At 45.6% G+C, this 19,443-nt stretch overlaps 1 protein-coding gene, 1 long non-coding RNA gene and 2 other non-coding genes across 4 annotated transcripts in view; 2 read left to right on the forward strand and 2 right to left on the reverse strand.

Moving 5' to 3' along the window:
- The first annotated feature begins 1,815 nt into the window (after window positions 1–1,815).
- On the forward strand, window positions 1,816–1,887 carry TRNAP-AGG (transfer RNA proline (anticodon AGG)). Its single transcript has one exon. It is a non-coding gene; the product is annotated as a tRNA-Pro (tRNA).
- A 915-nt stretch (window positions 1,888–2,802) lies between these two features.
- Window positions 2,803–2,874, reverse strand: TRNAP-CGG (transfer RNA proline (anticodon CGG)). Its single transcript has one exon. It is a non-coding gene; the product is annotated as a tRNA-Pro (tRNA).
- Window positions 2,875–3,066: 192 nt separating this feature from the next.
- On the forward strand, window positions 3,067–7,645 carry LOC142819965 (uncharacterized). Its single transcript, XR_012897663.1, has 2 exons — window positions 3,067–3,221; window positions 6,595–7,645. It is a non-coding gene; the product is annotated as an uncharacterized LOC142819965 (long non-coding RNA).
- RCSD1 (RCSD domain containing 1) overlaps window positions 7,175–19,443 on the reverse strand; it is a 43,141-nt gene continuing 30,872 nt past the window's right edge. Inside the window, exons 3-8 of the mRNA XM_075909122.1 lie at window positions 18,029–18,115; window positions 14,662–14,733; window positions 12,255–12,458; window positions 10,532–11,238; window positions 8,600–9,052; window positions 7,175–7,640 (exon numbers count right to left, since the gene is read on the reverse strand). Coding sequence (XP_075765237.1) covers window positions 9,016–9,052; window positions 10,532–11,238; window positions 12,255–12,458; window positions 14,662–14,733; window positions 18,029–18,115 — 1,107 coding nt within the window. The 3' untranslated portion in view covers window positions 7,175–7,640; window positions 8,600–9,015. The remainder of the gene's footprint in view (window positions 7,641–8,599; window positions 9,053–10,531; window positions 11,239–12,254; window positions 12,459–14,661; window positions 14,734–18,028; window positions 18,116–19,443) is intronic.

Consider the following 19,443-nt stretch of genomic DNA (forward strand, 5'->3'; position numbering starts at 1 on the left):
AACAGCCTTTCACCTCAGTCCAACATCCAGTCCTCCCAGCCTGGGCCTTAGTCCCCTCTTTTCCCTACTGACAAGAGCAGCTAGACCACTGCACAAGAAAGATCATAGGGAAATCCACACCTACCTTCTACCCACAGGTTACCATCCTGGGATGCAAAACAATTATGTCTACCCCATAACATAAAGTATCCCATCTTTCTTTCCTAGAGACTCTGGCTAGCCTCCTTACCAGCCCCTTTTCTAGTTCATTCCCTCCCTCTTAACAGAGCACTTCCACACAAGATTCCTCCTGTATAGCCTCCCTATGCTGCCCCCTGCAGGCCTAGTTTAATCACTGATTCCCCTTGCCATGTGACTCCTAAACGAATTCCTTCACTTGGGGAGGAGGGCTAAGCCTCACACAGGGGCAGCTGAGCTCCAAACTCCTTAAAAGGTCACCTCACCCTGTGCGATGTGACAGCATCACTCTTCAAGTATACTTGGATGGAGCCTATTCAGGACCAACCCTTTTCAGGTAATAAAGACCAGGTATTCACAAAAGACATCAAACGAGAAGGTGCTGTAACAATCTTAGATTGGTGGTGGTTTTGTTGTTTTGCTTTGTAAGTCCTAGAATACAATATCTCATCATGATCTGTTTCCATGATTGCTCAAATGGGCACCAAGATGCAGTCTTCAGAGTTACAAAAGGCCTATTTTGATCCAAACAGAGCTACCTGAAAAGTCTACAAGTCCCATCATGGAATTTCTCTATCTCAATCCAAGCAATATAGTTCGTATATTGCACGGTCCACTATACCATACAGCAGGTCACTACCTTGGAATGGTACTCTGCAGAGAAACTATTTCTAGAATGGTGTTCCATGTCAATTATAGCATCCTCTGTATTAAAATGAGTGCTGCTGCAGGCTACATTGTAGTAAACCCTGGCACTTCCCTTAGATCATTTCCAGAATATGCCAAGTCTCAGGGAACATACTAAGTAATAAACTATTGTAGGTGAAACTGAGATTGTAATGTAACCTACTCTGACTGCCTTTAGATCTCACTGAAAACCCCTATCATTTGCAAAGCTAACCCATAATAACAAAGCTAAAATAATTTTTAAAAATCCAAATACAGCGATAGTAGAAGCAGAACCCACTTTTGTTCTGAGATTCTTGACTCTCTTATGTAACTGTACTTCAGCACTCGGATGCTATGAGAATTGGTTCTTTGTAAATACGAGAGACAGGTTGATAGTGCCCACCTAAAATACCTTTGAATAAAAGCAGACACCTATGCAGCATCAGGGCTCCACTTGTGTGGCTCAGATTAAGGTTGGGACTATAGTTATTCAATTAAATATTGATCTATTATAAAACGAGGAGTAATGATTTTGCTGCTTGCCATTAATATAACAGCTTGTTTTCTGTGGGTTTTTATCCCTTCTTTCTTTCATCTTTTAAGTGGGCCTTAGATCTTGTACTGTGTAAGTGGTCAGGTTTTACCCAAAGAAAAGGCAGCTCTTACGATAGGTGTAAAGGATGAAAAGGGATCACCTGCTCAGGCTTGATGAAAGAGTCTGTGCAGTTTTATGCATATTATTATCAATATTACAAATAATAGTATTGTTTCTATAATTTATTAATTTTATTCTAATAACTAATAAAGAAATAAAGAGGTGAAGAATTATCCCTGCTGAAAGATGCCAAATAGAGGATAGAATACTGATAGAATTACTCTGTCATGGTAAACACCTATCTAAATCAAGAACCATGTGGCCTGAACCAACATTAGCTTCCTTTACAGTACTTTCAATCCACTAACTATAGTGGCTCGTTGGTCTAGGGGTATGATTCTCGCTTAGGGTGCGAGAGGTCCCGGGTTCAAATCCCGGACGAGCCCTCTTTTTCTTCTTCCCCCAAATGTAACATTTTTATGAATATTTAATGTTGGGTTTATTGAAGGTACATTTCCACACATGGTTACAAAATATGGAGACGAATTTGAAACTAAAAACATGATCCACTTTCTTTCTGTACTGACAGTGCATGAATGTAAGTTAACACTCAGTCGAGTAAATCATAAATTTTCACTGATGCATGGTCCCCTCTCCTCCATGCACACTGACATTGGCCCCGCTGGCATTGCAGGGCGCTCATGAGAGAGGGTGCACGAGGGGGTTGGGTTCCCTGGATGTGTCACCGGGCCCCCTGTGTCCCCTGCAGGCTCCACATGACCCGGTCCCCCCCCCGCGCTCCAGTTTGCCCCAGCGCGGCTCTGCCCTCCCAACACCACTGCTTGCGATAGCTGCACACTCAAGCACTTGCCATGGCAATCTATTTCTTCCTCCCCAGCCTAAAAACTAGCTGGATCCATAGGTCCATTTCCTGTACCTCCGCTTGCACGCCCCCGCCCAGCGAACGAACACACACACACACACACACACACCCAGCACACACACCCAGCACACACACACACACACACCCCAGCACACACACACACACACACCCCAGCACACACACACACACACACACACACACTCACACCCAGCACACACACACACACACACCCCAGCACACACACACACACACACACACACACACACACACACACACACACAGCTGCTACCCGGTGCACCCCTTCCCGCTGTGCAATTCTCATCCCCCTCCAGCCTCTCCTTGCATTGCCCTGCTCCCACCCGCTTGTGCTTCGTCCCTCTGAGAGACTGCCCTGGTGGCCCCGCTGTGCCTGCCACCCATAAAATGAATTGAGGGCTCCAAGCCACAAAATGGAAAGGCTCGCACCCTTCCTCGTAACGGGCTCGTCCGGGATTTGAACCCGGGACCTCTCGCACCCGAAGCGAGAATCATACCCCTAGACCAACGAGCCGCTGCCTGCTTCTTTTTCTCTAGCCAGGCTCTTCACTATTATCCCGCCTCCTTGTTACAAGTGTGCCAACTACTAATGGTATGGCCTGTTTTCTCCCCCCCTCCAGGCTGCCGGATGGTTCCACCTACAGGCGGCCCTGGCTGGAAGATACCATTCCGTTTCCCACTATAATCCACCCGCCTAATGGGATCGCCTTTCCTCCACCCACAGTCAGTCGCCCCCATGTGGCAGATACTATTCTGATTCCTGCGGCGGCGGTGTGGGGAGCGCCGGATAGTAGGACTCCTGTATGGGGAAATCCCATTTACGCTTTGGCAGGGGGGAGCCTCACCCCCGCACTCTGCGAGGTAACAGACTGTTCCCCAACGGCGGCTGGATTGAGGAGAGGGCGAGCTCATCCCTAGAGGAGGGGGACGGGGCTCTTTCCCGCTTCAGCTCTCCCGCACACGCTGTGATCCGGACGTTCGGTCCTTCCCCCTAACCCCATAGTGGGACCATGGTTTAGTCCGGCCCTCCTTTCTTCCGTTGGGCTTCCGAAGGTCCCTGGACTAGATACCCGTATATTACTCCGTTCTATACGCCCCCTCCCTTCCCCTCTGGGTGGGAGGCGGGGGAACAGCTGCTCTCCCGCCCCTCGCTCCGCCCTGAGTCTGCGTCAGGCAGAGCCCAGAGGGAGGGGCCAGCTGGGGGCTGGGCTGGAATCCCCGGCGTGAGGCGTGGCCAGAATCAATGTGCCGCTCAGGCGGCGCCTCTGCACACGTCACGCCAGCCGCTGCTGCCGCAGGGAGGCGCGGGCGGGGCTCTGCAGCGTGCAGTGACTGAGGCGGGCGGTGGAATGTGCCCCTCTTGCGCCACAGCAGAGCCACCCTGCTCCTCCTCATTGCAGGCCCCCTCCCTCCTGGCCACCCCCTTATGTGCTAGCAGGGCTGGAGTCCACTGCAATCAGCAGGGATCTCCCTGTGACTCTTGGAAGCTAGCCTGTAGATTGTCTGGGGATACTGTTGAGAAAATGGCATTAGGGCATGTTGGAGGGAAGAATCCCCTGGTGGAATAGCTTCTGGCAGAGTTGCAGACTCTTTGTGCTTCCTACCCTCAATGTGCCTTCTAATCTTTTTCTTCCATATGTGGGTTTTTTTTAATCCATGTGTGCAATAACTTTTTATGTGCACAAAGGCATGCCTTATGCACCACAAACAAAACCTAGCGGTGGGCACTCTGCTAATCAGCTGGGCAGCATTTGAATGCTGACTGGCCACACAAGCACACAGCTTACAAGGAACATTGCTGCTAAGGGTGCGTCTACAAAGCACACTAAACTCGAAATAAGATAGGCAATTTGCGTATCTTATTTTGAATCTATTTTGAAATATGGCGTGTTTACACAGCACCAAATTTTGAAATAAGATGCTATTTCAAGCCATCCTGTATTCCTTGTGCAACAAGGTTTACTGGGATGCCAAAATACCGTGCCTGTTATTTTGAAAACTACTTCAAAATACCAGGTGTAGACACGGGGTAGCTATTTCAGGATATTGGAGGTAAACTGAAATACCCATGCAATGTAGATGTACCCTAGGTCATCCACCTTCGCTCAGTTGGGCCTGTCTGTGCTCCTACCAAGTGACCTAAGGAATCTGGGGCCCTAGGTTGAATTGCCTGCTCCATCATAAACTTCCTGGGTGACCTACACCCTTCAATTAGCCTCCTTCTGTGTGCCAGTTTCCCTGGTATGAAACAGAGATAACATGTTAAGATCATAATATGCATGGAACTCTGCTGATCACAAGCACTATGTAAGAACCAGATGTGACTACTGCTGCCAATGCCCTACCCAAATCACCTCTGCCAATACCTGACCTTCTCCCTCACTGCCTGGGCCTTTCATTTGGCTCCCATTTCAATTTAAATTAAAACCAGAAGACAGCCACATAACTTAACAAGATCTCAGCTGAATATAACTGCCAAAACTCTTAAGGTGCGTCTAGACTGGCAAGATTTTGGGCAAAAGCGGCTGCTTTTGCGCAAAAACTTGCCAGCTGTCTACACTGGCCGCTTGAATTTGCGCAAGAGCACTGACTTTGTAATGTATAAAATCAGTGCTTCTTGAGCAAATACTTTCACGCTCCCGCTCGGGAAAAAGCCCTCTTGCGCAAGAATACTTGCGCAAGAGGGCCAGTGTAGAAAGGGAAGAACTGTTTTGTGAAAAAAGCCCCGATGGCTAAAATGGTGATTGGGGCTTTCTTGTGCAAAATCGCGTCTAGACTGGCCACAGATGCTTTTGCGAAAAGCATCCGTACAAATCTAGACACGCTTTTGCGGAAATACTTTTAACGGAAAAACTTTTCCGTTAAAAGTATTTCCGCAAAATCATGCCAATCTAGACGCAGACTTAGGTTGCATCTACCGTGCACATTCTTGTGCACGAAGATATGCAAATGAGGCATGGTGATCATTTGCATACCTAATGAGCCACCATTTTTGCACAAGGGGCTTTTGCGCAAGAAGGAGCAGTCTACACTTATTTTCGGGCAGACCGGCTCTTGCGCAAGAGGGGGTTTTGCATGCGAAGGAGGAGTGTAGACTGCTCCTTCTTGTGCAAAAACTCCTTGTGTAAAAATGGTGGCTCATTAGGTATGCAAATGAGGCGTGGCGATACTCATTGCTGTGCCTCATTTGCATATCTTCTTGCACAAGAATGCGCAATGTAGACGTAGCTTAAGTTTTTATGTAGCATTCTTTTCCCTACTCCTTTGTGTTTTTTCTCTAAATTTGAAATTCTGTGGGACAGGAAATCTGTATTGTTATACTACTTTAGGTTGGACATTGGGAAAAACTTCCTAACTGTCAAGGTAGTTAAACACTGGAATAAATTGCCTAGGGAGATTGTGGAATCTTCATCACTGGAGATATTTAAGAGCAGGTTAGATAGACATCTATCAGGGATGGTCTATAGTGCTTGGTCCTGTCATGAGGGCAGGGGACTGGACTTGATGACCTTTCAAGGTCCCTTCCAGTTCTAGGATTCTATGAGTCTATGATACTTATTTATAAAACAGCAGGCATGCCAAAGGTGCTATATAAATAATATTTTCCTTACTTGTGGTGTGCTCTTGTCCAGTCATTGGAGTTTTAGGATCTGATCCCGTACTCTGCTGTCAGAGAATCTGAGATACCACTATGGCCGCACTAAGGCCAGAATGCATGATCCAAGGCCTTTCCTACTTATTATCTGTATCATACAGCAGCCCCATGCAGGAGGTATGTGGAGGTCTGCAGCTCAGCCCTATTCAGTTAATCCAGAAAAGCTGGGGAAGAGTGTCTGTTTTAACACATTTATTTTCTCCACCCTTCTTTCCACCCACGCAGCCCCTCTTTGATCTAAGACAGGGCTGGCAAGATGAAGCCCGGGGGCCAGATGCAGCCCACCTAACACTCTGATCCAGCCTGTGGACTGCATCTGGCTGCTTTCTATTTATATCCTGCTGCACGTGCCACCAAATTTCCAGGTGGTGGTGGCTCAGGCAACAGGATCCTATTTAAATGGCTCAGGTTCCCAGTTGCAACATTACCCCAACCCTTTAAATAGCTGGAGCAACCCCAGATGGCTGCCAAGCAACATGGTGGTGGGGCCAAGAGCCTGCAGTATTTTTAATTCAAAGCCTCCAGCCCTGGAAAATCCTGGTGGGAGGCTAATACCCAGCTCTGCTTTTTCCACCCCAGATCCTGTGCCTTCCGGAGGTGGAGCCAGCCCATGACCACGTACCAAAATTCATCAAGTGGCCCCCCCTGCAAAAATTTGTGCCCACCCCTGATCTAAGAGACATGCATGAATCCTTCATTCAGTAAATAATCTTTAATCATTCAGTGAGGCTACACTCCCTCAGCTAATACTGAGCCAATCCCCATCTGTTAGGACTTTGTTACCATAGATTAACAACTGACCTATAGAAAGCCACATTAAGTAGTGCCTGCTTCTTGGAAGCAGAGAGTGATGTCATACCTGTGTAATGTAATGTGCAATTGTGTGTGTGTGGAGGAGCAGTTTTCTATTCTTACTGTGCAATCTTTAATTACTACACAGATATGATTTGTGTTTTTAAGGATACTGGGCTAGATGGACCTTTTCTCTGATCCAGTATGGCCATTCTTATGTGAATTTCAAACCTGATGGTTAAACATCATACTATTCCCAGTTGTAATCCTGCCCTCATTCTGTCTGCTGCTCCCAGCTCCACCCATCTTGGTTTAGGCTTCTGCAACTCCCCAGAAAGAAACACACAGTTATTTTTCTTTTCAGTTCTGCTGTTTTATTTTCTCTATTTTTCCATTATATTTTCAAGGGGAGGGAGGACAAATTCCACCCTCTTGGCCAGCACACACATTCTCTAAACATGCACACGCATATATACAGTAATGCACAATCACATATGTCCATATACATCTGCTGAGAACAGAAATGTTACAGTGATGACTGCAGTCTGGCCTGGGATACAAGCCCAAGAAAAAAAATTAAAATGTATTTCAAAGATGAAGACACGTGCTGATCCCATTGTGGTAGGCTCTGTATAAACAAAGAACAGAATGACTCTGCCTCATAGGTCTCCATCCACAGAGCAGGTGCAGCATAGGCAACAGCAAAGCCAGGTTCCATCACTGTCTGCCTGGTCAGTGTGTCGAACCTCTGGCCTGTGGCAACCACTTCAAAGATGAAAGGGAGTTTGATCTCATCTCCATGGCTCTTTCAGTCTTTGGCCTCTTCAATGATACTGTTGGGAAGAGGGGGGGTTACATAATGTGTTTGTGGTTTTAGTGATGTGAACACCTGTCTATTAGGAATGGGGATTGTAACACCTCCCCCCCCCAACTCATTTCATGTAGGCCAATCAATAGCTAATGCCATCTGGAGGAAAATGGCTCCATTGCCCATCCACTAGACCCCTGAGCTAGCTAGTCATTTGAAAGTTTTAATAGAGCCCTAAATGCCAGCTCTAAGCACTTGTACATGTCCCTCGGTCACCACAGTATCTGAGTACTTCTGCTGTCATCCTGTCCTTTCAAACACTCCTTCTAAATTCTCTAGTTTAAAGAGAGAACCTGGACTCTTAAAATTATTTTTATGGGAGGGTAATTCATCAGTTGACATCCAGCCTCGACTATACTAAATGAAACTCAACCATACACGGGCAGTTCACTAGCTTATTTGGAATGAATAGATTATTTCAGTCCCGTTTCCGGTAAACAAGTGTCCTTATCACAAAAAATTAAAAATGATTCTAATTGATCACTGTTTAGCAGTCTCAGTAGAGTCCAAAGACAGAAGATGTCATGACGACTCACTTAAACTTGACCCATCCAAGTAAAAGTTGAATATAGTTGTGAAGTAGTGTGAGGAAAGCTTGTGCTATTACTTCCCATGCTATAAGTGTTCTGTGGATATGGTATTTCAGTCATGACTTATCAACAACACGAGAAAAAAAAACCCACCAAGAAATCCTACCGAAAAATAATCTTCAGCTGTTGGGTGTTTCAAGTACGAATTTATCAATCCAAAGCTAATCCTAGTAAATATTTATCAAAGACACTGTATAAGCCATTTAAAATGATGTTTTCCAGATTTATGATTCACATTGTCTGCCATACAGCATAAATATATATATATATATACAGAGAGAGAGAGTGAGCGAGAGAAAATCAATTCTCCTATAAAAAAAATTAATTTACTTACATTTGAAAACTAAAAATATTTCAAAGGCAAGCTATTTAGAATGCACGATTTATATATGTCCAAAACTGATAAGCTGCATCAAAGTCCAATACGGAGGAACAAACAAAATTTGAAACTCTGCTGTAATGGTGAACATTGGGCTCAGAAATGGTGGTGTTTGTCATGCCCAAGCTTCTGTGCATCATGTCTTCAAACATGGCCATAAAGTTCTTCAATAAATCCCAAGAAGAGTCAATCAGTGCATCCTTTTTGAACCTACAGAAAAAAAGTCTTAATTCCAGTCTTTTCTTCCCACTGCTACACAGTGTTGTGGTGTAAGAACAGTGAACTTCTTTGATGTTGTTAATATTCCGCTGATCTGTTGCTGGGGAGAGTTCTCCAGTAGCTGCACCTTAATCAGACTATTTGGTTTCTCTTCACATTAAAGTCTCCTCTATCCTGATTGGGTTCATCCTTTTGAGAGGGAAAGAATGATAGAAGACAATAAGGAAAGTTATAAAAAAAAGTTACAATTTTATATTGATTAGGAATCAATAGGAAAGTCTGAAATCTGGGTGCCTTTTTAGTTATCTTTTATAATTGGATTATGGTTTTCTTGCTATAAATTTGAAGGAAAGCTGCAGCCAGACCACTCCAGATTAGGGATGTTAAATAGTGGTTTGTAAGCAAATTGAGGAGTCGATGGAATTTACGCCCCGTCCCAGATGCTGGGGCTCTGTTTTTTAAACATAATAAGAGCCCCTAGGCTCTTACTACATTTAAAAGGTAGAGCCGCAATGGTCTGGGACTGGACATGAGCCAGGGCAACTGAGTCATGGCTTGTGCCTGGTCCCAGACACTGCAGCTCTGCTTTTAAAATGTAGTAAGAGCCACAAAGGCTTATCGGGTAGTTGATTACTCGACTAATCACTTACATCCTACTCCAGATTGATTTCCCCTGTTCTCAGAAGCTAAGCTGGGTTAGTACTTGAATTGATGACAGGGAATACGTTTTTCTCCGTTTTTACTTTCCTATCCACATCCATTCTGGATCTTTTCTCCCTACAAAATGCTCTTTAAGACACATATTCAAACCTTCCAAACTCAAGATAGTTCAGTTTTAAAACAATCAGGACTGGTGGAAACCTAAGTTTGAATGCAGAAGGGTCCAATTTGCTAGGATGACTTTTCAACACTAGAACTGTGCTCTGTAATAGTTAGCGTACTGATGGCATCGCTGCCCTGTTGGATGGAACGGGAGACCTATTTATGTGTGAAGCAAAATGCAGGACAATGTAGCACTTTAAAGACTAACAAGATGGTTTATTAGATGATGAGCTTTCGTGGGCCAGACCCACTTCCTCAGATCAAATAGTGGAAGAAAGTAGTCACAACCATATATACCAAAGGATACAATTAAAAAAAATGAACAATTTATGTGTGTGAGATTATGTTAACTACCATAGGTTAAAGGCTAGGCACAGTAGTATGTCGTGTAAGTCCTAACATAGCATGTGGAAATTCTCCTTTATCTCAAGTGGTAGAGGACTGTGTTTTTTGAATTGGAAGGAAATAGTTTTTGTGGTTTAGTGGGTGATCACGAAATTGGTATGTATGCACCACAATTATGGCTGACACTGCTAACAATAAGTTTGGAAATATTCCTTTTAATCAGACAAGGTGTCAAGGGTCAACATTTTTCTCTCTTCTTTCACCTACATACTTTTCACTGTCATGCTTGCCTGGGGAACTGAGCATTTTAATTCTCTATATTAGGTGCTCTCATATTGAAGTTGATTTGTATTGAGATTTGACAAACAGCAGAGGGAAATGGTAACACTGACATTTTGGCACATAAGCCTTTTTCTTTTTCAGGCAAAATGTTTGTGAAAGCCTCTGGTATTTCATGAACAATTACTCTGGTGGCCTATCTCACCTCTGCTTCATACTTACTCGGTGTCCAGTTCTTGCATTGGTGTCACACTTCCATGCTCACTGGCAGTTCCTGTGTCTGCTGTAGGCTGTGGTATCCCAGTCTCCAGGGATTTTTCCTGAGTACCTGTTTCCTGTGCGTCTTTGCCCTCACTGTTTTCTTCCTTCTTCACTTCTTTATTTTCTTTGTTCCTTTTCTCCTGTTCATAGGCATTGCCATGCTCCTTTCCTTCCAGGGAGCTTATGTCCCTCTTTTCTTCCTTATCCCCTAGGGTGTTCTGGCACAGCTCCTTATCCTCATTTCCCATGGTATTTGGACATGGCTTCTCCTCTGGAGTGCTCTGGCTTAGCTTCCCTTCATTCTTCCCTGGAGAGCTCTGGCATGGCTTTTCCTTATCTTCTGTGCTGCTCTTGCGTGGGGTCACTGCCTCTCTTTCCTTCTCTTTCTCCTCTTCGTTTTCTGTTCCACTGGGCTTTCTCCTTGATGGTGGCTTTTCATCGGATCTTATCCGTTGCCGCAACACTTTACTGCTGGTTCCAAATGCAGGAGACTGAAACTCCTCTTTCTGATTTTTAGGCATGAACACATCATCACTATCCTCTTCTTTGGCCCCATTTTCTTGAGATGATCCAGTCGCCTTTAAATCGTTACTATCTCCATAGTCTGACTGAGACTTTCGGAATTTCCTGGAGGGGGGTCTGCGCTTAATTGATCCCCGTGTCCGCACCTGAAAACAGGTAAAGTTGAGATGCAGGCATTTCAAAGAACCACACAAGTGTGCAGTGGCAGCCCAGAAACCTATGGGTACATGATTCAGATACTTAGCTGCCAGCTGGTGACTCAAACATCAGTTCTCCTCCTCACTAACATTTTACCTCTCTGAGAAAGTAGTGAGAGATCATTGCCCCCATTTAAACAGGTTCTTTCTACAATTTACGTATCATATCTGAAAACATTGACTACAAGGACACTAGACTCAGTATATAGTTGCTTATGAGTGAGGAATTACTTTGAAAACCTCTGCCATTTTAATTTTGGCACTGGGATAATGGGAAAGGATAAAGGAGTTTCACTTCTCAGTAGTAAACTCAGGTATTTCAGGTTCTCTTTCCACTGTTGCCAATGCGTTTGAGTCTTAATCTGCAGAAACCCCTTCTAGTGTGCTGTGCCTTGTGCCTCCCAAATTTTTCCATTTGAAAGCTGTATTGGCAGCTATAGGTGCTGTAACTATGGGTGCGAGGTTGGGAGAGTGCTGTAGCACTCCCCATCGTCAAGTGATTTTCATTATATACAGGGTTTATGGTTTGGCTCCATGGCTTTCAGCATCCCTTATTGTAAATGATCTGGAGAAAGGGGTAAACAGCGTGGTGGCAAAATTTGCAGATGATTCAAAACTGCTCAAGATAGTTAAGTCCCAAGCAGATTGCAAAGAGGGTCTCACAAAACAGGGGGACTGGGCAACAGAAAGGTTCATGTTGAATTGAAGCAGGTGAGTAATGCCACGTCACCACCTGAAGACAGCTGGAATCTGATTGACCAACCAAAAAAAATCTGTTTGCAAGAGAGGGAGTCCAATGGACCATAGTGAGAGGCAGTTTCAAAACAGATGCATAGATCTCCTCATTTGGCTACAAACACACACTCTCAAGACTGAATTAGAAAGTAAGAACTAGTGTTCCATTTCCACTCCAAGCAGTAAGCTGGCTTTGGCTTCCTGTGTTGGAGGCCTGGCAGACACTGTACCTTGGTATGAAACTGGAGTTGAGTACCCTCTGGTGGTTGATCAAAACTGACTGGTGCCGCATCTGATTCACTGGAACGGGACTGGATGCCAGGGCTGCTGGGAGTTGAAGGGGGAGTGCTAAATGGAGACGGTATAACTTTCAAACCTGGGCTTTTTGGAGATGTTCCTGGCATCAGGGTAGTTGGAGCAAATGCCAGATTGGCCTGCAAAAAATGACATAATTATAATAAACCTCCCCTAAGATTTAACATGATTTTTGGTCTGCCACCCAAATTTCCCCTGTCAGCAGTAAAGTGGACTGAAACAATTGATGGTAATATGATCACATAGTGACCACATGGGGGAGCCCTTGCCTTTAACACATGATACTAAGTCATCCAGCTGACACAAGAGATGTAGCTCCTGGTTTTATGTTTCTCCTGGTGATACTGTCAACAAACAATCCCATGTGAAGAAGTTCTGGATGGACAATTGAACAGCTCGATCTCTGAAGCATTATTATGTCATATGAAGTATTAGGGGATTTTCCAGTGTCTCAGCCTAGCAAATATGTCTCCCATGTGGCACAGGAAAGGCTGTGAAGAGAGTAGTCAATAACCAAAAGAAGCTTTAAATCACTCTGTGTTTAAATCACCTGAAGTTTGTAGCTGTGAGTACTCTCAGGCCCTTCAAATGATCATTAAGGGTATGTCTACACTGCACAGCTATTTCAGGATACTGGTGATATACCGAAATAGCTAACCCACATCTACACAAGCGGCCTGTTATTTCAAAATATTTTTTTGAAATAACGGGCACGCTATTTTGCCATCCCAGTAAACCTCATTGCACAAGGGATAAGGGATGGCTCAAAATAGCACATCATTTCAAAATTTGGTGCTGCATAGCACAAATTGGGTATCTTATTTCGAGTTTAAGGTGCTGTGTAGATGCACCCTCAGTTTAACAAGAGAAGACCTTTGAAAAAACTTGTGTGTGTGTTTTGTGATGGGGCTCCTAATTCTAGAATCCCACTGAGTAGTGCCTATTTAGTTCAAATACAACTGAAGTGTCCCTGAGTGTCCTTGAGTTGAGCTCAATACTGCCACGGACAGCCTGCTATTATTTGGGCACTGCTAGGAGAATGCTCACAATACCAGGCATGCTAGCTGGCATTAGCAGGGCTTTATGTGAAGAGACCGCACATTGTTAGTTATCCTAATTGGCGTAAACCAGCTTCTGAGAGTTACAGGTGAGCCGTAAATGCTGAACAAGCTGTTGAATTCCTTGGGAAACAGAAAAGTGAGATGCTTTTAGGGCAGGGCTGGGCAAGATGTGGCCCAGGAACCAAATCCAGCCCCCCTAACACTTTGATTCAGCCTGCGGACTACATCTGACTGCTTCCTATTTATATTCTGCTGCCTCCTATGCCACCGAATTTCCAGGTGGTGACTCAGGCAGTTGGATCCTATTTAAATGGCTCACAGCTCCCACTTGCAGCATTACCCTGGCAAGGGCTGAAGCTGCGAGTCTTTTAAATAGCTGCCACAACCCCAGGTGGCTGCCAGCCAACATTGTAGCAGTGGGGCCAGATCATGAGCCCTTTGCTGTGTTTTTAATTTAAAGCCTCCAGCCCCAGACAATATCGGGGGGGAGGGTTAGTCCCAAGTCCTGCCCCTTCATTCTCAGGCCCTGCCGCTTCTGGGGGTGAAGCCAGCTCATGTACTAAAATTCATTAAGTGGCCCACCTGCAAAAATTATTGCTCACCCCTGTTTTAGGATAGTCTACATGCAACTGGACGGGTGCTTGGATAGACAGACATACTAGTTCTTCTTGATCTAGTCGATTGTTTCTCAACCTTTTTTTATAAAGTACCCCTTTAAAAAAATTATAAGTACCCCCAGTACCTACAGTTTTCAGACGCACAAACATTTTTTCTACCATTACAACACATTTGTTTAAACAACTTAATCGTAGCCAGGCGGGCGATTAAATATTTGGGTATAAAAAGAACAAAAATAATAAAGTGCTGTAAAACTTAAAACAAAAATTCAGTTTTCTCCAAATTTCAGTTGTGTTGACGTACCCCCTCCCCTGTCCCCAAGACTACTCGTACCACTGGTTGAGAAACACTGATCTAGTCTACTAAAAATAGCAGCGTGGCCACTGTGGTGGCTTGAGCTAGCTTCCTGAATACAATCCCATTTGACCTCCTGGGTGCATACTTGGGGGGCTAGCCTGATCCACAGCCTATGTCACTGTGGCCACACTGCTATTTTTAACTTGCCAGCTCAAGCAGAGATAGTACCTGTCTTTCTATGTGTAGGCATACCCTCAGAAATACAAATATAAGAACCATGTTAAAGGGTAATCAGTTTAATTCCCTGAGAATTAAAACAGCCATGTTGACAGCATCCAACACCTACCTGCAGTTTTTCTATCAGAGGAGAGCTTTTCACCTTGACCCTGGGGAGGGGAAAAGCATTTGGAGACAATTTCTGTAAATAAACAAGAAAAGACCAAAATAAACTTGATGAATAAAGGAAAAGTTCTGAAACCTGAACTAGTCCAGACTGATCCTGGGAAGTGAGGGATGGAAGAAGAGGAAGGAAAGTGAAAAATGTGTCTCTGAAGTCTATGGAGTGATCTTTACAAAGGAGTCTGTTCTTTCCTTTCCTATTACTCCCACCTCGTCTGCTTTCTAGCCATTCAAGTCTAAGATAAAGAAGAATTAGAGTGCACAGGACTGAGAAAGGGGAGAACAGTGTATAGAGTAATATCTGGAGTAAAAACAGATTATCAAAATCTGTTTTCCCTCCCTTTCCCCTTCCACCAATCAAACAGTGCCCTCTTTTGAGAGAAAATGGGATTCTGTCCCTTCTGACTAGCATATTAGGGTATGTCTACACTACAAAGTTAGTTCGAACTAACTTAGTTCGAATTAGTTAATTCGAACTAAGCTAATTCGAACTAACACGTCTAGAACTAAAAACTAGTTCGAATTAGCGTTTTGCTAATTCGAACTAGCAAGTCCACATTGAGTGGACCCTGAACAGGACTTAAGGATGGCCGGAAGCAGTGCCGGCAGGGCATCAGAGGAGGACTTAGAGCGTGGAGCTGCTGTCTCAGGCTAGCCGAGGGCTGCGCTTAAAGGGTCCTGACCCCCACCCCGGACAGACAGTTCTAAGGGGTGCCCCGCTTGCAAAGCAGTCCTGGCTTGGATTGCCCGGAGTACCCACACTGGGCACATCACACCACTCGGCCATCAGCCCGGCTGCACTTGCCGCAGGCTGCCATCTGGGGAGAGGGGGCAATCGGGGGGCTGCAGGAGAGCTTCCACCCTCAGAAGCCCGCAGAGCCAGCCCAGTCCTCCCCATCGGGGGCTCGTACCCCATTCCTCCCTCACCTCCTTCCACTTACCCTTCCCTAGCCCCCCTTCTTATTGATGTACAAAATAAAGATAACGTTTCTTCCAACATTGACTCTGTCTTTATTGAACAAAACTGGGGGAGACTGGGAAAAGGAGGTGGGAGAGGGGAAGAGAAAGGCTGGGAGAGGGGAGGGCAACTAACATGATCAGGGGTTGGGAACAGGTCCCAGATGAAGAGAGGCTACAGAGACTGGGACTGTTCAGCTTAGAAAAGAGGAGATGGAGCGGGGACAGGATAGAGGTCTCTAAAAGCAGGGGTTGGGTGGAGAGGGTGCACACAGAAAAGTTCTTCCTGAGTTCCCATAAAGAAGGACTAGAGGACACCAAAGGAAAGGAATGGGTAGCAAGCTTCAAACTAGTAAGAGAAAGTTGTTCTTCAGAAAGCAAATAGTTAACCTGTGGAACTCCTTGCTGCAGGAGGCTGTGAAGGCTACAACTAGAACAGAGTTGAAAGGGAAGTGAGATCAAGTCATGGAGCTTGGGTCCATGGAGTAGTCTTAGCCAGGGGGTAGGAGTGGTGTCCCTGCCCAAAGTTTGTGGAAGGCTGGAGAGGGATGGCACGAGACAAATGGCTTGGTCACTGTCTTCGGTCCATCCCCTCCAGGATCCCTAGCATTGGCCGCTGTCGGCAGACAGGCTACTGGGCTAGATGGACCTTTGGTCTGACCCAGGACGGCCGTTGTAAGCTCAGGGCTCAGGGTCGGGGGTCTCAGTGGACCCCCTTGATTTTCATGCACACCTGCTCCTGGGTGGCCAGGCTGGCAGCTATCCTGCCCTAGACGGCCACTTTCCTGTGCCTAGTGCGGAGATCGTGGACGAGGTCCACGATGTCCGCACTAGCCCAGAAAGGTGCCCGCCTCTTGCGGTCCAGGGCAAGCTCCCGGGAGCCGCCAGCCTGGTCCCGGGAAGAGGGGGTGGGCTGGGGGACATCGGGTGGGTGGCTCTGTGCCGTGCCAGGTGCAGGGTCTGCTGGCTGGGTGCTTGCAGGCTTGTACCTGGCACGGGCACCGTAGCCAGCCCGTGCCCCTTTAAGGGGTCCGGGACCGGGAGGGGGGCATAGAGTTTCCCTGGTGTTGGCCAGAGTGGCCACCAGGGAAACCTGGGGAGGGCTAGCCTCCCACTAGTTCGAATTAAGGGGCTACACACCCCTTAATTCAAACTAGTAAGTTCGAACTAGGCGTTAGTCCTCGTAAAATGAGGTTTTCCTAGTTCGAACTAAGCGCTCTGCTAGTTCGATTCAAATTCGAACTAGCGGAGCGCTAGTGTAGCGGCTATGAATGTTAGTTCGAACTAACGTCCGATAGTTCGAACTAACATTGTAGTGTAGACATACCCTTAGGGATTGTGTGATGGTTAGTCCCAGAAGAATAAGGATTCGTATTTCAGGATTCTAGACTTGGTTGTGCCACTGCATAGCTTAGGGCAAGATATTTAACTTCTCTATGATGCAGTTTCCTCATCAGTAAAATGGAATAAAATTAACCATCATATATGCTTTAATATTTGTAAAGTGTGTTGTGAACTATTCATCTAGCACAGTAGTTTTCAAACTGTGTGTCAGGAATCCAAAGTGGGTCATGACCCCCTTTGAATGGGACTGCAGCCAAACGGCACTTCCCAGAGCTGAACCAAAGCCCAAGGGCTTCAGCCCTGGGTGGCAGGATTCATATTGCAGGCCCCCTATTTAGGGCTGAAGCCTTGAGCTTCAACTTTGGCCCTCTTGCCTGGAGCTGTGAGCCTTGGGCAGGCATAGGCTTCATTCCCCACCCCTGGGATCATGAAGTAATTTCTGTTGTCAGCAGGAAGTCAGGATGTAATGACGTTTGAGAACCCCTGACTTCTAGCATATCTGAAGAGAAATGTTAGGCTCTGCATGAATTACACACTCACCCTTTCAAACTATGAATCTAGGAGAAGGGAAGAATTCAAGAACAAATCATTGCTTAACATTTATGTTGCGGTAGTGCCTAAAGGCCACATCCAGGTTGGACATCATTTTGCTGTATAAACAACACATGACAGTCCCTACCATGAAAAGTTTAAGATGTGAGGATGGAGCTGGAATAGGAGAATCAGGTGGATCCTATGGAGATGTGGTGCCACAGAGGGAGAAATTCCCAAGTAGAAATGGAACATGTACACATGCCTACATGCAACCGTAGGGAGGCAGCAAGGAACAGATTCTGTGCAGTATTGCTATGAGTGGGTAGGGGAAGTGTTCACTGCTTTAGAGCTTATAATTTATGTTTCATTGTCAGTGGTCCTTCTAGTAGACCCAAGTTAACATGCCTTTTAGGGCACCAAATCAGAGGGAATAAAACCCAGTGAAAGGAATGCTCTTTCCTTATTGTGTTGGTACTTACCGGCTCACCATTGTGGTTCAGCTCCTTTTGGGTGTATAAGGGAAGGGAACATGGTGGTTTCTTCCGGAGTGGTTTACTGGGTGGTACCTGAAGACACAGATAGCCATTTGAATGACAAAGGACGAGCATGGAGATTACAATCAAGCACCAGAAGGCAGCCTCCAGTGTTGTGTGTCTGCAAAAAGTCCAACAGTAAGCAGTGGGAGTGGAGATGTCTCCAAGAGAAGCCACATGCTTGGAAATGCTCTAACAAGTATCCCATTGAAAACTGCGCAGTAGAATGTCTTGTAATTTTTCTGTTTTCTTTCCAGTCTCTGATAATGACTAAGGGTACGTCCACACTGTGGAACAAAGTCGAAATAAGATATGCAACTTCAGCTACATTAATTGTGTAGCTGAAATCGAAGTAACTAAATTCAACTTTTGGCACTGTCCACAGAGCAGGAAGTCGAAGGAAGAACACTCTCCCTTCAACTTCCTTTACTCCTCATGAAATGAGGGTTGCCGGCATCAAAAGGAATGCCCCTCCCAGTTCGAATTATCTGTCTTAACTCGACTACTAATTTGAATCCTGGAAGATCGACAGAGGCAGCTTTGATCTTCCTTTGCAGTGCTTTGTCTTTCTATTGGGCTTCATCTTCTTGTTTCATTCATTCACTGAATTCACTACCCTGTGTGTGGTACCAGGGGCTGAAGGGCAGCTCAGAGTTAATCTTTCAAAGGGTGGGGGAGTGCAGCTCACAGAGACCACAGGTCACAAGCTGCAATGTTAACGAGTGGCTAAAGGAGCAGGATTTGTCCAGAAAAGGGATAGCACTTTTTTATTAACTGCATGAATAGCCCTCTCAGTCTGAACCTGCACAGGCTCCTGGGAGGATCTGGCTTACCCTGGGTGTGAGGTGAGGCTTAGTATAGGCATCAGCACAGTCTCTCCAAAAATACGTCATCTCGTTTGCACTGTCATGCCCATTCAAGTAATCTGAAACCCATACTAACCCTAGCCTGGAAAGTTCCAACTTGATTTGAATTGCCTATGTCTCTATGGGTATGTCTACACTACCACCCTAGTTCGAACTAGGGTGGTAATGTAGGCAACCGGAGTTGCAAATGAAGCCCGGGATTTGAATTTCCCAAGCTTCATTTGCATATTGCCAGGAGCCGCCATTTTTAAATGTCCGCTAGTGCGAACTCCGTGCCCCGCGGCTACACGCGACACAGACTAGGTAGTTCGGATTAGGCTTCCTATTCCGAACTACCGTTACTCCTCGTGGAACGCCGTTACTCCTCTATTTTATGCCAATTTCTATGGCCTGACTTTTGGCAAGTTACCATTGTGCTCTGTGGAGCAATATTTGGTGACTTTTGTCATAGTTTTTACCCTTGTAATGTCCGGGGACCTGGGAAATTATAAACAT

Source organism: Pelodiscus sinensis, chromosome 1 (assembly GCF_049634645.1).
Source record: "Pelodiscus sinensis isolate JC-2024 chromosome 1, ASM4963464v1, whole genome shotgun sequence".
In the NCBI taxonomy this organism is placed as follows: Eukaryota; Metazoa; Chordata; order Testudines; family Trionychidae; genus Pelodiscus; species Pelodiscus sinensis.